Genomic DNA, 16,873 nt, shown 5'->3' on the forward strand with positions numbered 1-16,873 from the left:
ACCATGGCACCACATGCCTGGAGTTTGCATGTTGTCCCTGTGCCTGCATGGGTTTTCTCCAGGTACTCCGGTTTCCTCCCACTCTCCAAAGACATGCTGGTAGGTTAATTGGATCCTGTTTAAACTGGCCCTAGTATGTGTATGTATGAATGTAGGTTAGGGACTTTAGATTGTATGCTCCTTGAGGGTTAGGGACTGATGTGAATGTACAATATATATATGTAAAGTGCTGCGTAAATTGATGGCGCTATATAAGTACCTGAAATAATAATCATGCCCTAAGGGTCTATTCACACCACATGCAGTGGGACTCCAATGGGTGGTTATTCCAGACCCACTTCATGACAAGGCAAAATATGTTCCCAGCAGGCATGATGCGCTGAAATAAAGTACTGCATTCACTTCTTTTTTTCAGTGCTCTGCAGCGCAAATCACGGCCTCACACCACGCAGCAGCCAATTGAACTTTATAAAATGTCGGTGTGAAATTTCAATAAAGTTTAACAAAGCAAACAAAAAAAGGGAACAGTGCAGTACAGAGGAGTGAACCCGCTGGACCGCATCACATACCAGCGGCTGTATTACAATGTCAGTGTGAATGGACCCTAAAAGTGCTCAACCCTTAATCAAGATAGTTGAACATGCATACCAGTTCACTTATGAGTCTATACATTTTTTCACACATCTTTTAAAGAGGAATCACACACAATTCTAATTGACTTAGGTTCTAAAGATATGTTGGCTAAAAGTTCAGTGATTTTTGTGTGAGAACCTTTATAAATAGAACCCCACGTTTTTTTCCCTGGAAATATTCCTACTTTCTAAACCACAGTCCCTTAAACCTAAGGACTAAAGTAACACCAGCGTGGCAATTCAGTGCCACAAAACTTCTGAGTTCATATCTAAAAGATGATTCCCACCTTGCAAAGCAAGCATGGGGGCAAAATTCGAATAATGCTTTTTTAACAAAAGTGATTTTGATTTAAAATGATCACTATTGAAAAGGCATTATTCTAATACTGATACTATGCTTGCTCTACAAAGTGGATATAAGCTTTTAACTCACCTTGGGATTACGTCATGATTTAGGCTGGGGGTGCGGTTTAGAGTTGGCGGCTAAACGCATGGAAACGTTAATATAATTGTGTGTAGACGCACCTCAATCTGCTCTGAAGTATATGTGAACTCTTTCCTTGTAAAACATCTCAGTTTAATAAGGATATGAAAGGCAAAATGTTTATATATTATTATTATTATAAAGAATTTATAAACTGTTGCACCAACAGTTTGCTCAGTTACAATACAATTTGGTACAAGAGGAAACAGAGGGCCCTGATCGTTAGAGCTTACAATCTAATATATATATATATTATTATTATTATACAAGATTTATATAGCGCCAACAGTTTGCTCAGCGATTACATTATAGTGGGAGACAATACAGCAACAATACAAGAGGGATAGGAGGGCCCTGCTCTTTGGAGCTTACAATCTAGGATGGAGGGGCTGGTGGTACAAAAGGTAGTAACTGGGGGGGATAAACTGGTAGGAAGAGTAGAAGATTCCAGTATTAGCTGAGGGCAGGATAGGCTTCCCTGAAGAGATAGGTTTTCAGAGATTGCCTAAAAGTGAGCAGATTGTAAGCTCTAACGAGCAGGGCCCTCTGTTTCCTCTTGTACCAAATATACAAATCTTCCCAGAAAAGAGCTGTGCGGGGGCGGGAGGCCCAGCACAAGTCTAATCATTGGAGGACAAGAAGGCTGAGCTCCCAGGATAGCCAGATAACTGACCATGCTGGGTAGGATGTGCTCCCATGGCTAGTGTGGTCAGTTTAAAATAGGAAAGAAGAGACTGGCAGGATCATCATGTACTGTATTTCACATGAAAGAAGCAATACTTTGTACAACAGACACATATCAGGAATGTGAATTGTTGGGGTCACATATTCTTTAAAGAAGGAACATCTAAACACAGGTAAAAGTGATCTGGAAAGCCTAAAACGTGTTTATTCTTCTCAGATCACGTCTCCTGCATTTAGCTAAACGAAGATGTGCCAGCGTAAATGAGGCCTAAATAAAAATACTGTCCACTTGACCTCTATTTGGAATCCAAGGTAAAACACGCTGTCCCCACCACTTGAGAAACATCACAGGCTGGAGGCCACTGGCTCTAGTTTGACATTCCTTATTGCTCATGGTCAGCTGATGAGCCGTTCTTCATAGTGGATGTGCATTTCAGGGGGAAAGGGAATCATTCAAGCATTCAATATAATCATAAAGCCCACCACTTTTTTCTCCTGACAGCAACAGTTCATCCCTTTATAAAAAAAATTAAAAGAGTGATGTCTACTTCAGTAAGCGTAGCCAAAAGCCCTTGTGTGTGGGTTTATTGTAAAAAAGCACAAATAGAACTTTATAATGTGGATTGGCTTGTCTGTGTATATATATATGTATATATATATATATATATATATATATATATATATATATAGATATATATAGATCTATATTTAGATATAGACAGTTTATATTCATTTTTGTATCTGCTCAGAAATATTTCTTAAGTCCAAAAAAAGTCTGATGTTGACCAAAGAAAGCGCCAAAGAGTTTCCATTCTAGAAGATTATTTTCTTACTTAAAGCAATGCTTCACAGTCCAGGAAAATCTGCTGGACTATGGAAACACTGATGAACAGTAACACGTGTGAACTGTCAAAACATTTCCATCAATGGCTGTCTTTATGCCTGTGGATGAGCAGTTTCGGTGTGGCACCCAGCTGCATCATTGTGTACTTATTTCCCTGTTGATTTAATGATGTGCAATGTAACACATTACTATATTTAGTACAAAGCGCTTGCCTGTGTTTGTTGAAGGTCACTTTGAACTGTAGCAGCATTCTCTTCATCATAAACAAATAAGGTGCGATTTATACAGCCGTGAACTGCGTCCTGTAGACAGAAACTCTTAGTTATGATGATTGTGCAAAAATAAAAACAGCTAATAAAAAAAGATTCATTCATCACAGGTTTTTTTATTATCATAAAACCTTGCATCATTAATTTTGTTTTCCTGACACTGAATAACAGAAATGGACTCTATTATGTCAGAGGGAAAACAGATCTATGACAAAAACATAGAAGAAAATGCTTGTTTTCACTTTTTTCATCCAAAGTTGCAATGCGTCTGATCTCCTTCAGCTTCTTTGCAGACTCTTCGGGGTTTATTTACTAAAGCTGTAGAGTCCAAAATCAGACTCCCTTCTGCCTAGAAACCAATCAGCTTCTAACCTCAGCTTGTTCAATGAAGCTTTGGCAATGAAACCTGGAAGCTGATTGGTTTCTATGCAGAAGGGAGTCTGATTTTGGACTCTCCAGCTTTAGTAAATAAACCCCTTCCTGTCTATATGCACACACTTTAGTGATGGCTGCATGTAATTTCTCAGGGTGGGTTTTCTTAGGCCTCTTGCACACAGTACTGAAGTTTGAACATCTACTTCTTTTATACGTAATTTCAGGTGCTTGTTTTGCACATATTCGCACATATTTATGCGCATATTTGCGTACATATGTGTGTTCATAAATTTGCATGCACAATATATCCTTAGGGAAAATTGATTAATATTTATGCTCATTTGCGCGTATTTGCATGCATATGCACGTATTTGTGCACAGGCAGCGTAAATTACTCACCGAAAATGCACATTTTTCTAATTGTTTTTTTATACTAAGGAATATGTGGTGCTTATTTATGCACCTGTGTGCAAATACACATTGTAAATTATAGGCTACATTTTACCTGGGTAAAAGAGAACACTGTACTGAGCTTTTTCAAGCTGCAGTGTGCAAGAGGCCTTATAGTGACAGCAATGGACCCTGTCTGCTTCCTAGTTTCCATTATTTTATAGTCTAGGCAAAATGTTCATATAGCCATCTGAAGTAGATGAAAAGATCTATTACCATAGTTTTTATAAAGTGCTATCAAGTCGATTTTGACTCTTGGCAACCACATGTAGTGTTTCCCCTGAATGATTTGTTTCCTTTCTGGATCTTAAAACTTATTTTTCAAAATGTATTTGTACATTAAGTAATGGCACTGTAATCTATTTTTCATGAAATTGATTCTTATTGTGCTTTTCTGCCTCTTTGTAATGTCCTTTGAGAGCTCCTAAATCTTTCCATTTCCTACTCACTTCCATTTGTTTGAAACAAGCAATGCATGTTAGTTGTGGTCATGCACACTGTTCTATATACACAAGTCTCTAGTCCGTATAAGTAGAAGAGGATGGCTACATTCCTACACACAGTAGAACCATAGAGAATGAATGTAGCCAACCTCCAACAGGAAGTCAGATGGCAGCAGCAATAAAAAGGAATTTGGAGATTTGGAGAATGCTGAGAGCAATAGAAGGAACTTTTTTTGAATCAAGAACATACAGTATGCTTGAATAGAATTTTATTTTTTTAAACCAGAGTTTAGTGTCCCTTTATGCTTTTACAATGGTATGTTCAAACTTTCTGTGACTACATGCTCCTCTCCTTGTTTTACCTTTGACTTTTGCAAGCATTACTAATTTTTTTTTTTTGTTCAGAAAAGGCAAAGAATGGGCTACCGTGCCCATGCAAACGCGGGCCGCAAACCCACTACAATGTGAACCTATACTAAATCCAGCGATAGATGTATAGAAATTTGGCTGGTTCATCAGGAGCAAGCTAAATTTTGAGCCATCTATGGGTAGCCTCGTTAATCTATCGATCGACGTCAGCACAACAAGTCTGTCGTGTTTTTGTCACCCAAGCACTGCTGGTGGCTCCCCACCAGCAGAATACAACAGCGCTACAGGAGGGATTCCCCCCGTCAACACTAACTTTGTTGATGGGGGAATCAAGCAATTTTCTTTGCTTCAACCTGTCATTGAAGGAAAAAAAAATGCATAATGTATGGCCTGTCTAAGAATAGCTGTGGAATAACCATGCATGCAAACATCAGGTGATTATGCATGTTTATGCTTTGAGCAAATACTCTGGGCACAAGTCAAAAGCTTGACCATGACACTGACTCAGTAGCTGGTAATGGTTCTATGGGGTTTATTTACTAAAGCTGGTTCACTTAGAATCTTGTGCAGTTCTATATGGAAACCAATCAGTTTAAAGCTTAATTGAACAAGCTGAGGTTAGAAGCTGATTGGCTACCATGCACAGGTGTATGAGGTTCTGAGTGAACCAGCTTTTGTAAACCTCCCCCTATAATTGAACAGTGGGGTGGCAATTTAGCCACAATCCAAATAAATTGAAGAGGAACACAGGTATATTATGGTGTCCTCATTTAGGTAGGACTTTTGCTATTAACCTCTTCTTTACCGCGCTATAACCAAAAAAACGGCTACAGCGCGATTGTCTAGTTCTGGGAGGACGTCCATGGACGTCATTCCAGAAAGCGCCCCCTGCGCACCCCCAGTGGCGCGCACCTGGCACCACCGGTAATCACTGTGTCCTACGGACACAGCTGATCATGTGATGCGGTAAACGACCAATCACAGCGGCCTTTTACCACGTGATCAGCTGTGTCCAATGACACAGCAGATCACCAGGTAAATACAGTTGCCAATTATCGGCTGCACTTTCCTCACGCTGTCACAGCGTGAGGAAAGTACTGCCGATAACCAGCAATTGTCAGGGAAGTGATCAGCACTCTCATCAGTGTCCTGATGATCAGTGCCGCTGTCAGAGATTGCCGCGGCGATGGTCCCGACGCATGCACAGTAGACCGTCTCATGCGGGGATTCGGGTGCTAGGACTCAGTCCACCGCGAACTCCGTCGTCGTGGTGGACTGAGTCCTAGCACCCGAATCCCCGCATGAGATGGTCTACTGCGCATGCGTCGGGACCAGCGCCGCGGCGATCTCTGACAGCCGCCCATCAGTGCCGTCTATCAGTGCAATATCATCAGTGCCAGCTTATCAGTGCCGCCTATCAGTGCCTCCTATCATTGCCCATCAGTGTTGCCTATCCGTTCCACCTCATCAGTGCCCATTAGTGCTGCCTATCAATGCCTATCAGTGCCGCCTATCAGTGTAGCCTCATCAACGCACATCGGTGAAGGAGAAAAATTACCTGTTTGCAAAATTTTATAATAGAAACAAAGAAACTTTTTTTTTTTAATTTTTTGCTCTTTTTTTTGTTTATAGCACAAAAAATAAAACACCCAGCGGCGAGTAAATACCACCAAAAGAAAGCGCTATTTGCGTGCATGACCGCACAATTGTCATTCAAAGTGCGACAGAGCTGAAAGCTGAAAATTGGCCTGGGCAAGAGGAGGGTATAAGTGCTAGGTAGGCAAGTGGTTAAAAGCCTAAATTCAATATAGTATTGTAGCTGCACTGTTGGAATGGATTAGTGTTGTAACGGAACTGTTGGAATGGAAAAGTGTTGTAACTGCAGTATTGGAAATCTGGAAGTCACATAAAAGCAGGCTGTGGCCAAAAGTATGTAGACACCCCTCCAATTTTTAATGTTTCCTAAAGGGGTTTCCAGTAAAAAGATACTGTTAATACTACAGAATCCTGTACAAAGACATATTGGACAACTGAGCACTTCCAACCTTAGGGCAACAGTCTGGGTAAAGCTCTTTTCTGTTCCATCATGACTGTGTTCTTGTTCAGAATGTCAGATCCATATAAACATAGTTTGATGAGATTGGTGTGAAGTAACTCAAGTGGCCTGCAAAGATCTCTGACCTCAACACTACTGGAATAAATTGAAACACACATTGCAAGCTAGATTTTCTCACCCATAATCACTTCCTGACATCACAAATGCTCCTTTAACCAAATGGGCCAAAATTCCCACAAACACACTTTAAAACCTTGTAAAAAGTCTTTCCAGAAGAGTGAAGGCTGGCAATGTCAGAAAGAAAAGATGACGCTATATTGGTGTCCATGTTTTTGGAATGGATTCCCAACAAGTTAATATATAGCATCTCTAAGCCTTGTATCACACAACAGAGCTGATTGTCATATTCATAATACTCATTATAGATTCTAAATAGCCCCTCAAAGAAGAGAAAACATATGGCAGTGTTACCTTGCTGTTGTGAAGCATTTCTAAGAAAGCCTCCTTGTTGGCTGTGCAATCTCGAAGATCCAAAATGAGGGTCATTCCCAAATCACGCACATCAGACCTGATAAAAAATAAAAATATTTCTGGAGATTTATATATATATTTCATTCATCCTCTGCTTTGCACATAAACTGAAAATGAAGATCTAAACCTATTAGATTAATCCTCTTGTTATGATCGTATTGTAGCTGAACTGTCTCCCTTTATATTGTAAAGCGCTGAGCAAACTGTTGGCGCTATATAAATCCTGTATAATAATAAACATAATCTTGATAAAACCATTTCAGAAGAAAGGTATTAAGTGTCTGAGTTTCTCTATATCTCACTATTAAACTATTCAGAAATCATACTTTAGACTATGCCAGTTGCTATGCATGGCTACAAATAACTTCTAAATTGTGTAACCAGTTGCACACACGAGGAGGTCTGGGTGCTTGCTCTTAAAGGGTCAGTAACTTACTTCTTCACTTTTGTATATGTGTTTTATGGCACATTGCCAGTGACATTACTGACCTAGCTTTTTAATCACTTCTATCAATAAATATTTGACATACTACACCATGAGTATTTTCCCACTTCTTAAACCCCACTGAGGGGTAGGCAGACACAGCTACATATCATCCAGAGGAGGAACACCTGTACCTGGAAGGAACATGTGCCTGTGATTGATCCATCAGCCCAGCAGATCGATTGAGGACATCTCTCTCTGTGGGATATCTACATTCGTTTTGATTGGATACACGTAAACGCGCATTTCCTATGTGCGGTCGGTGAGTGCGCATTCTTGCCATTTCCCGGACCAGATTTCCAGCTGTGTTCACATATTGCCTATTTTGATCATATGAACATTTAAACGTGTGTCTTTAGATCGATCCTTGGTCGAACTTTTGAGGTCGAACTTTTTAAACCTGTTTTAAAGCGCTGCACTTTGTTTATTTTATTTATACCGAAGGTGGTTGTGATCATCTTCAGTGCTATTAGCTGCTTACTTGATTATTCTATTAGTAGCGCTCACTTTATTACATATTACCCATTGTGTAACTACTGCCTGGATGTCTTTTCCACCATTTTTCTGCTGCAGTATCCCATGCAATCCCTTTGCGTGTATGATAATTTGGGCACCTTAGCAATTCTGACACATACTGCCTAATATACAACATACTGTACTCATTTTGTGTACATAACACTTAGGCAAATATTTTATTTTAGAATCACTATGAACTTTATGTATAGTTTTTAATAGCATTGTTGCTCCATTGTGGAGATTTCACCACACTTCCTGTTCCAGTGACAACACTGTCAAAGAGGATAGAAAGTGAGCGGAAATCTCTAATGTACACAGACAGCAACAGAAAACAGATGATGCTTCTAGTCCACCTCTACTGTACAAAAAATGGTACTTATGCACCCGTTATAAAATTTTCTCTTTATTTCTAGTCCTGATGACAACAATATCTCTGGGACTGGAAGAAATCAGAAATATCCCCTGCGGGTACATAGGCAGTAACAAACATCTTACAGATGTTTAAAACATCTGGCATGCTATCCAAATAAAAAATAACCTAAAAACTAACTAAAACTAACACAAAAGTGAGATGGATGAAGGAATACCCCTGCCAGGACATTGTATTCTGACAGTGGGACCCGGCACTGATCAGTGGCTGCAGCTATGATAGACAACAGTTTTCCAACTTCTCTGATCACAGAAGTTGATCGTTAGATCGACTTCTGTCCAACAGGGACAGCTGCACACTAATTGTAATGCGTGCTGTTCCTGTTGAACCAACTGAATGTTGATCTGTCTATGGCCAGTATTAGGGCTCGTTCACACTGGACTTTATTTCTAACTCTTGCCAAATGCCCCTATAGTGTTTGACAGGCATTTGGGAAGCATTTTTAATGCTCCTCAAACGCTCCCCAAATGCCCCATGCACAGTTTTGAGGTGATTGATTATCATTATAGGCATTAAAACCGCACCACAAATGCCTATAATGAAGTTAAATGGTATTAACGCCCCGCAACCGCCTCGCAACCGCACTGCCTGCCAGGCGTTTGCAGAGTGGCATAGACTTGAATGGGAGGCTACAACTCCTCCTGACTCAACACGAGGCGTCAGTTTTGCCACGACGCAACACAATGCTAATGCTTCAGTGTGAACAGCACTGTGTGCTGCCATGTGCAGAATTTTCATAGGTGTTTGAGAAGCGTTAAAAACGCTTCCCAAAGGCTTGTCTGATGCCTGCTGACAAAGCTAGTGTGAACTGAGCCTTACTCGCATGTTTGCCTCCTGCCTCAATCTCCACCTGGACACCCACTGCTGCCTTGCCTGCCTTAGCCTCTGCCTGGAAGTAAACTATTCTCTTGCAGACCCTCTGCCTCAACCTCTGCTGGGACTCTGACCTTCTGTTATCTTGTAGCCCATCTCTACATCATAGTCATCCTGTTCCTGGGACCCCTTGGTGTGGCGATGATCAGGGCTTGAATTGGTGTCAGCTTGCAGCAAAGTAACCCAGGGCCACTACGGTCACTGGTCCATTACCGGTTAGCTGGGTACTCCGGTGAGGACCAAGCTGTCACCCATATTTTACTGCGACAAACTCTGTACACTGCTAAAAAACCCTTAAGTTTGCTGCAGTCAATTTTGGCATAGTGCATGCAGCAAAACTCGTACTCCTATTTGTATGCAGCACACTGCACAAGCTGCTATTGCTCTTGCTGTAGCTCCACGCTCAGCTCCCTGACTACCACAGTTTCCCTGGTATGATAATCAGCGTAATAAAGAGGAGGTAAAATAGGAAACTGGACATTGGTTCTTAGTTATAAGTTCAAAGCACCAAATTTATTATTTGGTCATGCTCGAGTTTTGTTGCATTCACCTTGACTTTAAACTAAACACAATTGTGCACATTTCCAACCTACAGGCAAAACACGCTGCTCTTTAGCAGACATGTGGGAGTATCAATATATCTTAATTCCCTACAGATGGGGGTAAAGACGCTTGTTGTTGTGCACTAAATCGCATGATGCTGCAGCACCATATGCCTCAGAGAGGCACCAATTAAAAAAAGATTCAAAGACTTCTTTCCTTGAGTTTCTGCAGGTAGACCAATGAAATGATTGGGCTGCCTACATGCAGAGCTCAGGTCGCACAAGTGTGAACCTAGCCTAACTCAAGGTTTACTTGTTGTGGGTATTGTATAGATTGTTTATACGGTTTACATTTTGATCTCCTAGTTTGCAGTATTACTTTCTATCAAATATGAAGTTCTCAATAAAAAATTTACTCCGCAATTATTATCACATGGGATTCAGGATCAAGGACTTAGCTTTCCCACTTATGCTCCCAGAACCAGTGAAAAAAATGGTCTGCAGCCACCCCTGTGTAGAGTCAACCCATTTGTCGTCTCCTAATAAATGTGGAATTTTACAAAAGCATACAAAATAATGCTCAAATTCAGTACATTTCTAAAATTTCATTTGGAGCTGAAAATGTATTATTTGTAACATTTTGTTATTGTCCTTTTTGCACTAAAAATGTTTTCAGGTTTAATTTTGAAATACCATTCTAAAACTTGCAGTAAAAATATGTGTTTGCTGACACAGGAAATGTCGCAATGGTATGCTAAGCTAATGTGTTCCATCAACAAAACTCGCACATATAGCAGCACCTTTGTTCCTTCGTCAGGAAATATTCAGTTTTACACTAATTACAGCTCAATATTGGCCTTGTTAACAATCCGCTTATTGTAGGATTGCTTCACTTCAGGACTGGTAGTATTATAGGTGTTTATGATGCAAACCTTGGTTTATGGCCCTGAGTTTATGATTATATTCAGATATAAAGGATTATTTGTCATTAAATCTGAGATGAAATATCTTAACAACACAGCCAGTATTTTTCAGCTCCTTACAGCTTATGTTTGTGTGTGTATTATGCCCTTTTTGTCGTCTTTACCCCTTTTGTTCTTCATCTTTCCTTTACCTGAGAAGAGAGAAAAAATACACAATGGTTTCCTGAAGGTCTTTCTGGCTGAATCCAGATGGGGCTTTGGCAGGAGACATAGTTAGCAGTGCTCTCTTGTCTTGGTCTTGTCCCCCTATGAGGTTATAAGATATTGTTAGTGATGAGAACTGGCCTGAATTTAGCCAGTCACAATGATCTTTGCTCTATGAGCTAGTCTCATTAAAGAATGCAAGTGGTACCCATAAACACAAAACATGGACCAAGTAAAAAAAAATGATAGGTACTTACCATGTCCTCATTTAATATACTATTGCTTGATGTTGGTAAGTTTTGTTTTGTTTTCTTCAAACACAATGCTGTGAACATTTACCAAAAATGTATGGCACGTTCCAAACCTGCAGATGTGCCTTCTATGAATCCGGTAATAAATGTGGCAAGTTATTGGCCAAATCCCTATAGGACCAGAGAGCAATGACCAACGTTCTGCACATAACGCAAGCGAATGGTCAGCAGGCCTCTTTGCCCGAATTGCCCAAACGTTTGGGGAATTTTACTCCTATTTATATAAACTGCATACTACATCTGTTCCGCCAGTTCCTGCAGAGGATTACCTGATATCCTCCGGTATGCCTAAACTGCTCCTCTCAGTCCGTCAAGCACTGGAGGCTCCTATAACGTTGGATGAACTATGACTTTCTGTTAATTTGACCAAATAGGGTAAAGCTCCTGGCCCTGATGGCCTTACAGTTCAGTATTATAAATTGCTACTTACCAATCTTGGCCCATAAATGCTTAAAATGTTTAATACGTTGGAAGACACTGCTTCTCTTCCTTCGGACACTGAAAGCACATATTACCATTCTGCCAAAAGAGGGAAAAGATCCTTCATCTTGCAGTAGCTACGAACCAATCTCTCTTTTAAATATTGATCTGAAACTTTTCACTAATAGTGGCCAGATTACAACATCTAATCCACCTAAACCACAGCTAATCCATCTCGACCAAGTGGGCTTTATTCCTACCGGGAGGCTTGAGATAACACTATTAAGGTTCTCAACTTGCTTCACACGACCAAACAGACTAATACTCCTTGTCTTATACTAGGTACAGATGCAGAAAAGACATTTGACTGAGTGAATTAGCAATTCATGCTGGCCATCTTACAGTACATGGGCCTCAGGAAAAACATGATTACTTGGATTTCCAGTGTCTACACTACACCTACTGCATCTGTGAAGGTGAACGGGATATTATCATTTCCCTAATACGAACGGCACTAGGAAGGGGTGTCCACTCTCTGATCTGTCCGAAGAAATCCTGATAACCAGGGGTTGTGTATGGGAGATACTCAATACAAAGTCTCTGCTTACACAGATGACATGCTATTCACCCTAACAAACCCCAGGATCTCCCTCCCTAACCTACTATGTGAGTTTGAGCGTTATGGATCTTTATCCCATCTTAAAATAAACTTCACTAAATTGGAAGCAATGTGTGTCGCAATGTCGCTGTCTCTTACTAGACCTCCATTGAATTACAAATTCAAATGGACCCATGAAGCACCGAATTACCTACATACCAATATTCTGCCCCAAATTTCTCACACAATCACCTTGAATTTTTCGCCCCTTTTAAATTGGGTACATACTCTGCTAGACAAATGGCGTGGCGGCCTCCATTCTTGGTTTGGACATTGTAACATCATCAAAATGTGTATTTTACCTACATTTTGATACTTATTCCAAGCTTTACCGATTTATATTCCATCCTCATTCTTTAAGCAAGCACACTCCATACTCTTAGACTTTATCTGGGGACATAAGAGGCCTCGTATCAGGCACCGATTGCTTACCATACCTAAGCAATTTGGCGGTCTGGCTGTTCCTGACCTGCAAAGATACTATCAGCAGGCCCACACTAGCTTTTAAAGGGTCAGCATTCTCTACACAACTTAATTGTACCACTGTTGTACAGGATATCATCCATCCAATTATTCTGTACAACCAACCATACTCATACTTTTTTTGGCCCTCATTGGCTTTTTCCCCCCATGCCCATTCTGGTGTGGGTGGTAAGTGTGCCTGTGTGCCCGGCCATGTGTTTTTATGTAGTAACATCATTGTCATTTGGTTTTATACTGTGCAGGGTGGAGGGGTAATTGTATTTTTTTTTTTTTCATATTTTTCAATAAAACGCATTTCTTAAGCCGCGGATTGTTTCTCTGTTGGGATTTCTTTTTTGTGGGTTCTTTACTCACATATCCAGGTTATTGCCATGGCCCACTTAGGATGTCTGGTGGACTGGTGCCAGCACAGGGACACTAAACTATGGACCCTTATTGAACAGAATCAGAGTTTGTTTCCGTTTCAGCGAGTCCCATGATGTCATGGTTCCTTACCCTCTATGCTCAAAGCTCATCTGCTGATCAGCATGACCTCGCGGGTGTACTCGTGGTTATTTTCGATTACACCCATTTCCACAGGGAATTCCCCGTTATTCCCGATTCTAGATAATCCACGTTTCATGCCGGGTCTCGGTGAGGGCGCTTTCCGGACCATGCTGCGTTCTGGTTATTTTTCAAGCCTCTCACTTTTTTGGAAACTGGCTCCTGGCCTTCTATTCAGATCTTGATGAATCTTACTGGATGTTATCATCTTGACTTCTGGAAAGCTTTGCAGCTTCATAAATTTATCTGTTCCCTCCCTTCCGCCCAAGGTTTGTGGCATAGTTTGACCACTCTAGAGGAATACTGCTCAGATAATGGCGCACTCCCATATGTATGTCTAAGTTGTATACTCTTCTGACTTCTCCTTATCCTATTTACACAAGTAGGAGTCTGACCTGGTGAGGATTTTTTCGGAATCTCAAAAAACCAACATAGTTTGTTTCACCTTGATATCCTCTGCACTAAGATTCAGGAAAATAAGTTCAAAATTTTATCCCGGTGGTACCGTACGCCAACAGTTCTTCATAAATTCTTCCTAACTACCACAGATAAATGCTGGCACTGTCTCTTGGAAAGGGGAATGCTTCTTCATATCTTCTAGTCATGCCCCAGGTTGGAGCACTACTGGCGAGAGGTCTGTCGGATCGTCCAAAAATTTACTGACCATCAGGTTCCTGATGATTCTGCATTTTTATTCTGCATTTTTTTCTTCTCTATGTTACCAACAGTCCGGCTAAAGTTTACAAATGCTCCAACCTGTGGCATCTTCTGAACGCTGCCAAACCCTATATATCTGTCAGGGCAGGGGCCGAGGAACAGACAGGCAGGCCTAACAATGTAACGCACTGGCTGACGACAACCACCACCCACAGACCGAAGTCCCTCAGGGCGCAGAGTCTAAGTCCCAGGCTGCCCTTCACCAGGGCCCCTGATGGTGGGGATGGACTTGACGCAGCCAGGAACCAGGTCGCGGCCCCCGAGACACCTCAGCTGCGGTAATGGCCGCCGCCAATGGCGTGTAGCTGGTGGAAGAGACAAAAGAGTAGTCAGACAGGCCGGGTCAACAACAACAGGACAAAACAGTACAGGACAGCAGACGAGAATCACAGGTCACGAGCCGGGTTCAGCAACAGAGGGTCAGATCAAAGGAGAATACAAAGAATAGTCGAGTCACAAGCCGAATCAGATACCAGGATAGTCACGAGAGTCAGAACAGAGTAATAGCAACACCAAGACACAAGACACAAGTGCAAAGAGCATGTGCGGACCACAGGCTTATATGTCATCAGCCACACCCCTCTGGGGGATGGACCTCAGAGACCTGAAGGCATAAAAGGATTCCCATCATGCACAGCAAAAATCCAAGATGGACGCCAGCACATGGAGTAACATAACCTCAGGAAAAAGGTAGGACCTTGACAATATCCCTTAGATGGAAAGATTCACAACCTCCTCTATTGGACTTTGGCTTCAAAAGGTGGAGGAGCTGGATTTAATGGAAGACTTGGTACTGACAAAACAAAATAAACATGAGGTATATACCAAAACATGGACCCTTTGGAACATGTTTGTTTTTTCGCAGGAGGGAAAGTCCCTTCTCGAAGTGAGTCACCCTGTTGATTAAAGACCACATACCCTTAGCTCTACTACTCGATGTGCCCACTCAACACACCACCTTAATCTTCTTCCCCCTCATGTCCTTCTTATCCCCTTCTTCTCCCACCCCCCCCCCCCTTTTTTTTGCCCTTTTTTTTTCTCCCTTTTTCCTTTCCTTTTCTAGGTTCTATATCTCATATATCTGACAAAAGACGCAACAGTGTCCTTCGAGGGAATTTATCTATGCAAGGGCCATTATTTATGCTTTCTTCGTACCGTGATCGTGCAGATATAGCCCTTTTTTCCTCTTGTTGTACTACTTTCTATGGTTGTAAACTGTTGTATTTAAAATAAAGAATTTGAAAAAAAATGTATGGCATACCTTTGCGCTATTTTTGTGGGATGCAGATTTCTCAACAACCACAATTAAATTCTAGAATTTGTATACTTACACGCACCTACATCCCAGCTAGATGAGAATGAGAGGAAGATATAGGCCCATTAACAGAGGTACTATGGGAGCAAGCCTTACAATCCTCTCTATGGTATCCTTGTCACCGACGCAGAGACTCATCCAACTTTTTATTCTTCATAGGATTTATCACACCCCAGTCAACTTACATAGATGGAATTGTAGAGACACAGATCTGTGTCCTAGATGTGACAGAGGTCCAGTGGACTTTATTGATATGATCTGGAAGTGCCGAAACTCCACAGATATTGGCATGATATTGTTTCTCTTATATCCTCTATTTAACAGGTTAACTTAACAATAGAACCTAAAATATGTCTTCTTAACATGCTTGATCAGTCTATTGTGCCCACTGAGCTGGTACCTCCTGTTACCATATTGCTTTATATAGCACGGAAAGTAACAGAGTGGAAAAATCAAGTTAAAACTGTAATCTCCAGAGGAAAACTGATATTTCAAGATAGAAACTATAATAGAAAATTTGAAGCTATATGAAACCCCTGGTGGGCTCCATTCCATATGATTGCAGGTAGTCTGCTCTCTCTATAAATGTGAGGGGTGTCTATATTATAACAGTTGAAATTTACACATATGCAGATAGACACATGCAGCTTGACATTATTGGAAGAGGTAACAGACTCAACAAGCCAACTTGTGATGGTTTAGCAGTTTTATTGTCTTAGAATATACAGTTGCAAGAAAAAGTATGTGAACCCCTTGGGATTACGTGGAGTTTTGCATGAATTGGGCATAGAATGTGCTCTGAACGTCATCTAAGTCACAACAATAGAAGAACACAGTCTGCTGAACATAATACTACACAAACATTAGATGTTGCCATGGGTTAATTGCACATAACATGTAAACATTCACAGTGCAGGGAGGAAAAAGTATGTGAGGCCCTAGCTTAATGACTTCTCCCAGAGCTAATTGGAGCCAGGAGTGAGCCAACCTTGACTCCAATCAGTGTGATGATATTGGATGTGTTGCTGACAGCTGTCCTGCCCTTAAAAAACACAAACTTGTTTTGGGTTTACTGGTTTCAAGAAGCACTGTCTGATGTGAACCATGCCTCGCAGAAAAGAGCTCTCAGAAGACCTACGATCAAGAATTGTTGACTTGCATGAAGCTGGAAAGGGTTACAAAAGTATCTCCAAAAGCCTTGATGTTCATGTGTCCACGGTAAGACAGACTGTCTACAAATGGAGAAAGTTTAGCACTGTTGCTACTCTCCCTAGGCGTGGTCATCCTGTAAAAATGACTGCAAGAGCATAGCCCAGA

General features: G+C 41.1%; 1 protein-coding gene across 2 annotated transcripts in view; it reads right to left on the reverse strand.

The window, feature by feature from the left end:
- The window catches only part of ARHGEF40 (Rho guanine nucleotide exchange factor 40), a 130,803-nt gene that overhangs the window by 53,997 nt on the left and 59,933 nt on the right, over positions 1-16,873 (reverse strand). For both annotated transcript variants that reach the window (XM_089687007.1, XM_089687005.1), the window contains exons 5-7: positions 11,097-11,211; positions 7,078-7,174; positions 2,857-2,946 (exon numbers count right to left, since the gene is read on the reverse strand). In XM_089687007.1, coding sequence (XP_089543133.1) covers positions 2,857-2,946; positions 7,078-7,174; positions 11,097-11,211 — 302 coding nt within the window. The remainder of the gene's footprint in view (positions 1-2,856; positions 2,947-7,077; positions 7,175-11,096; positions 11,212-16,873) is intronic.

The sequence above is a fragment of the Staurois parvus genome, unplaced genomic scaffold (assembly GCF_062004578.1).
Source record: "Staurois parvus isolate SC_StPar_1 unplaced genomic scaffold, SC_StPar_1.0 ptg000415l, whole genome shotgun sequence".
NCBI lineage: Eukaryota > Metazoa > Chordata > Amphibia > Anura > Ranidae > Staurois > Staurois parvus.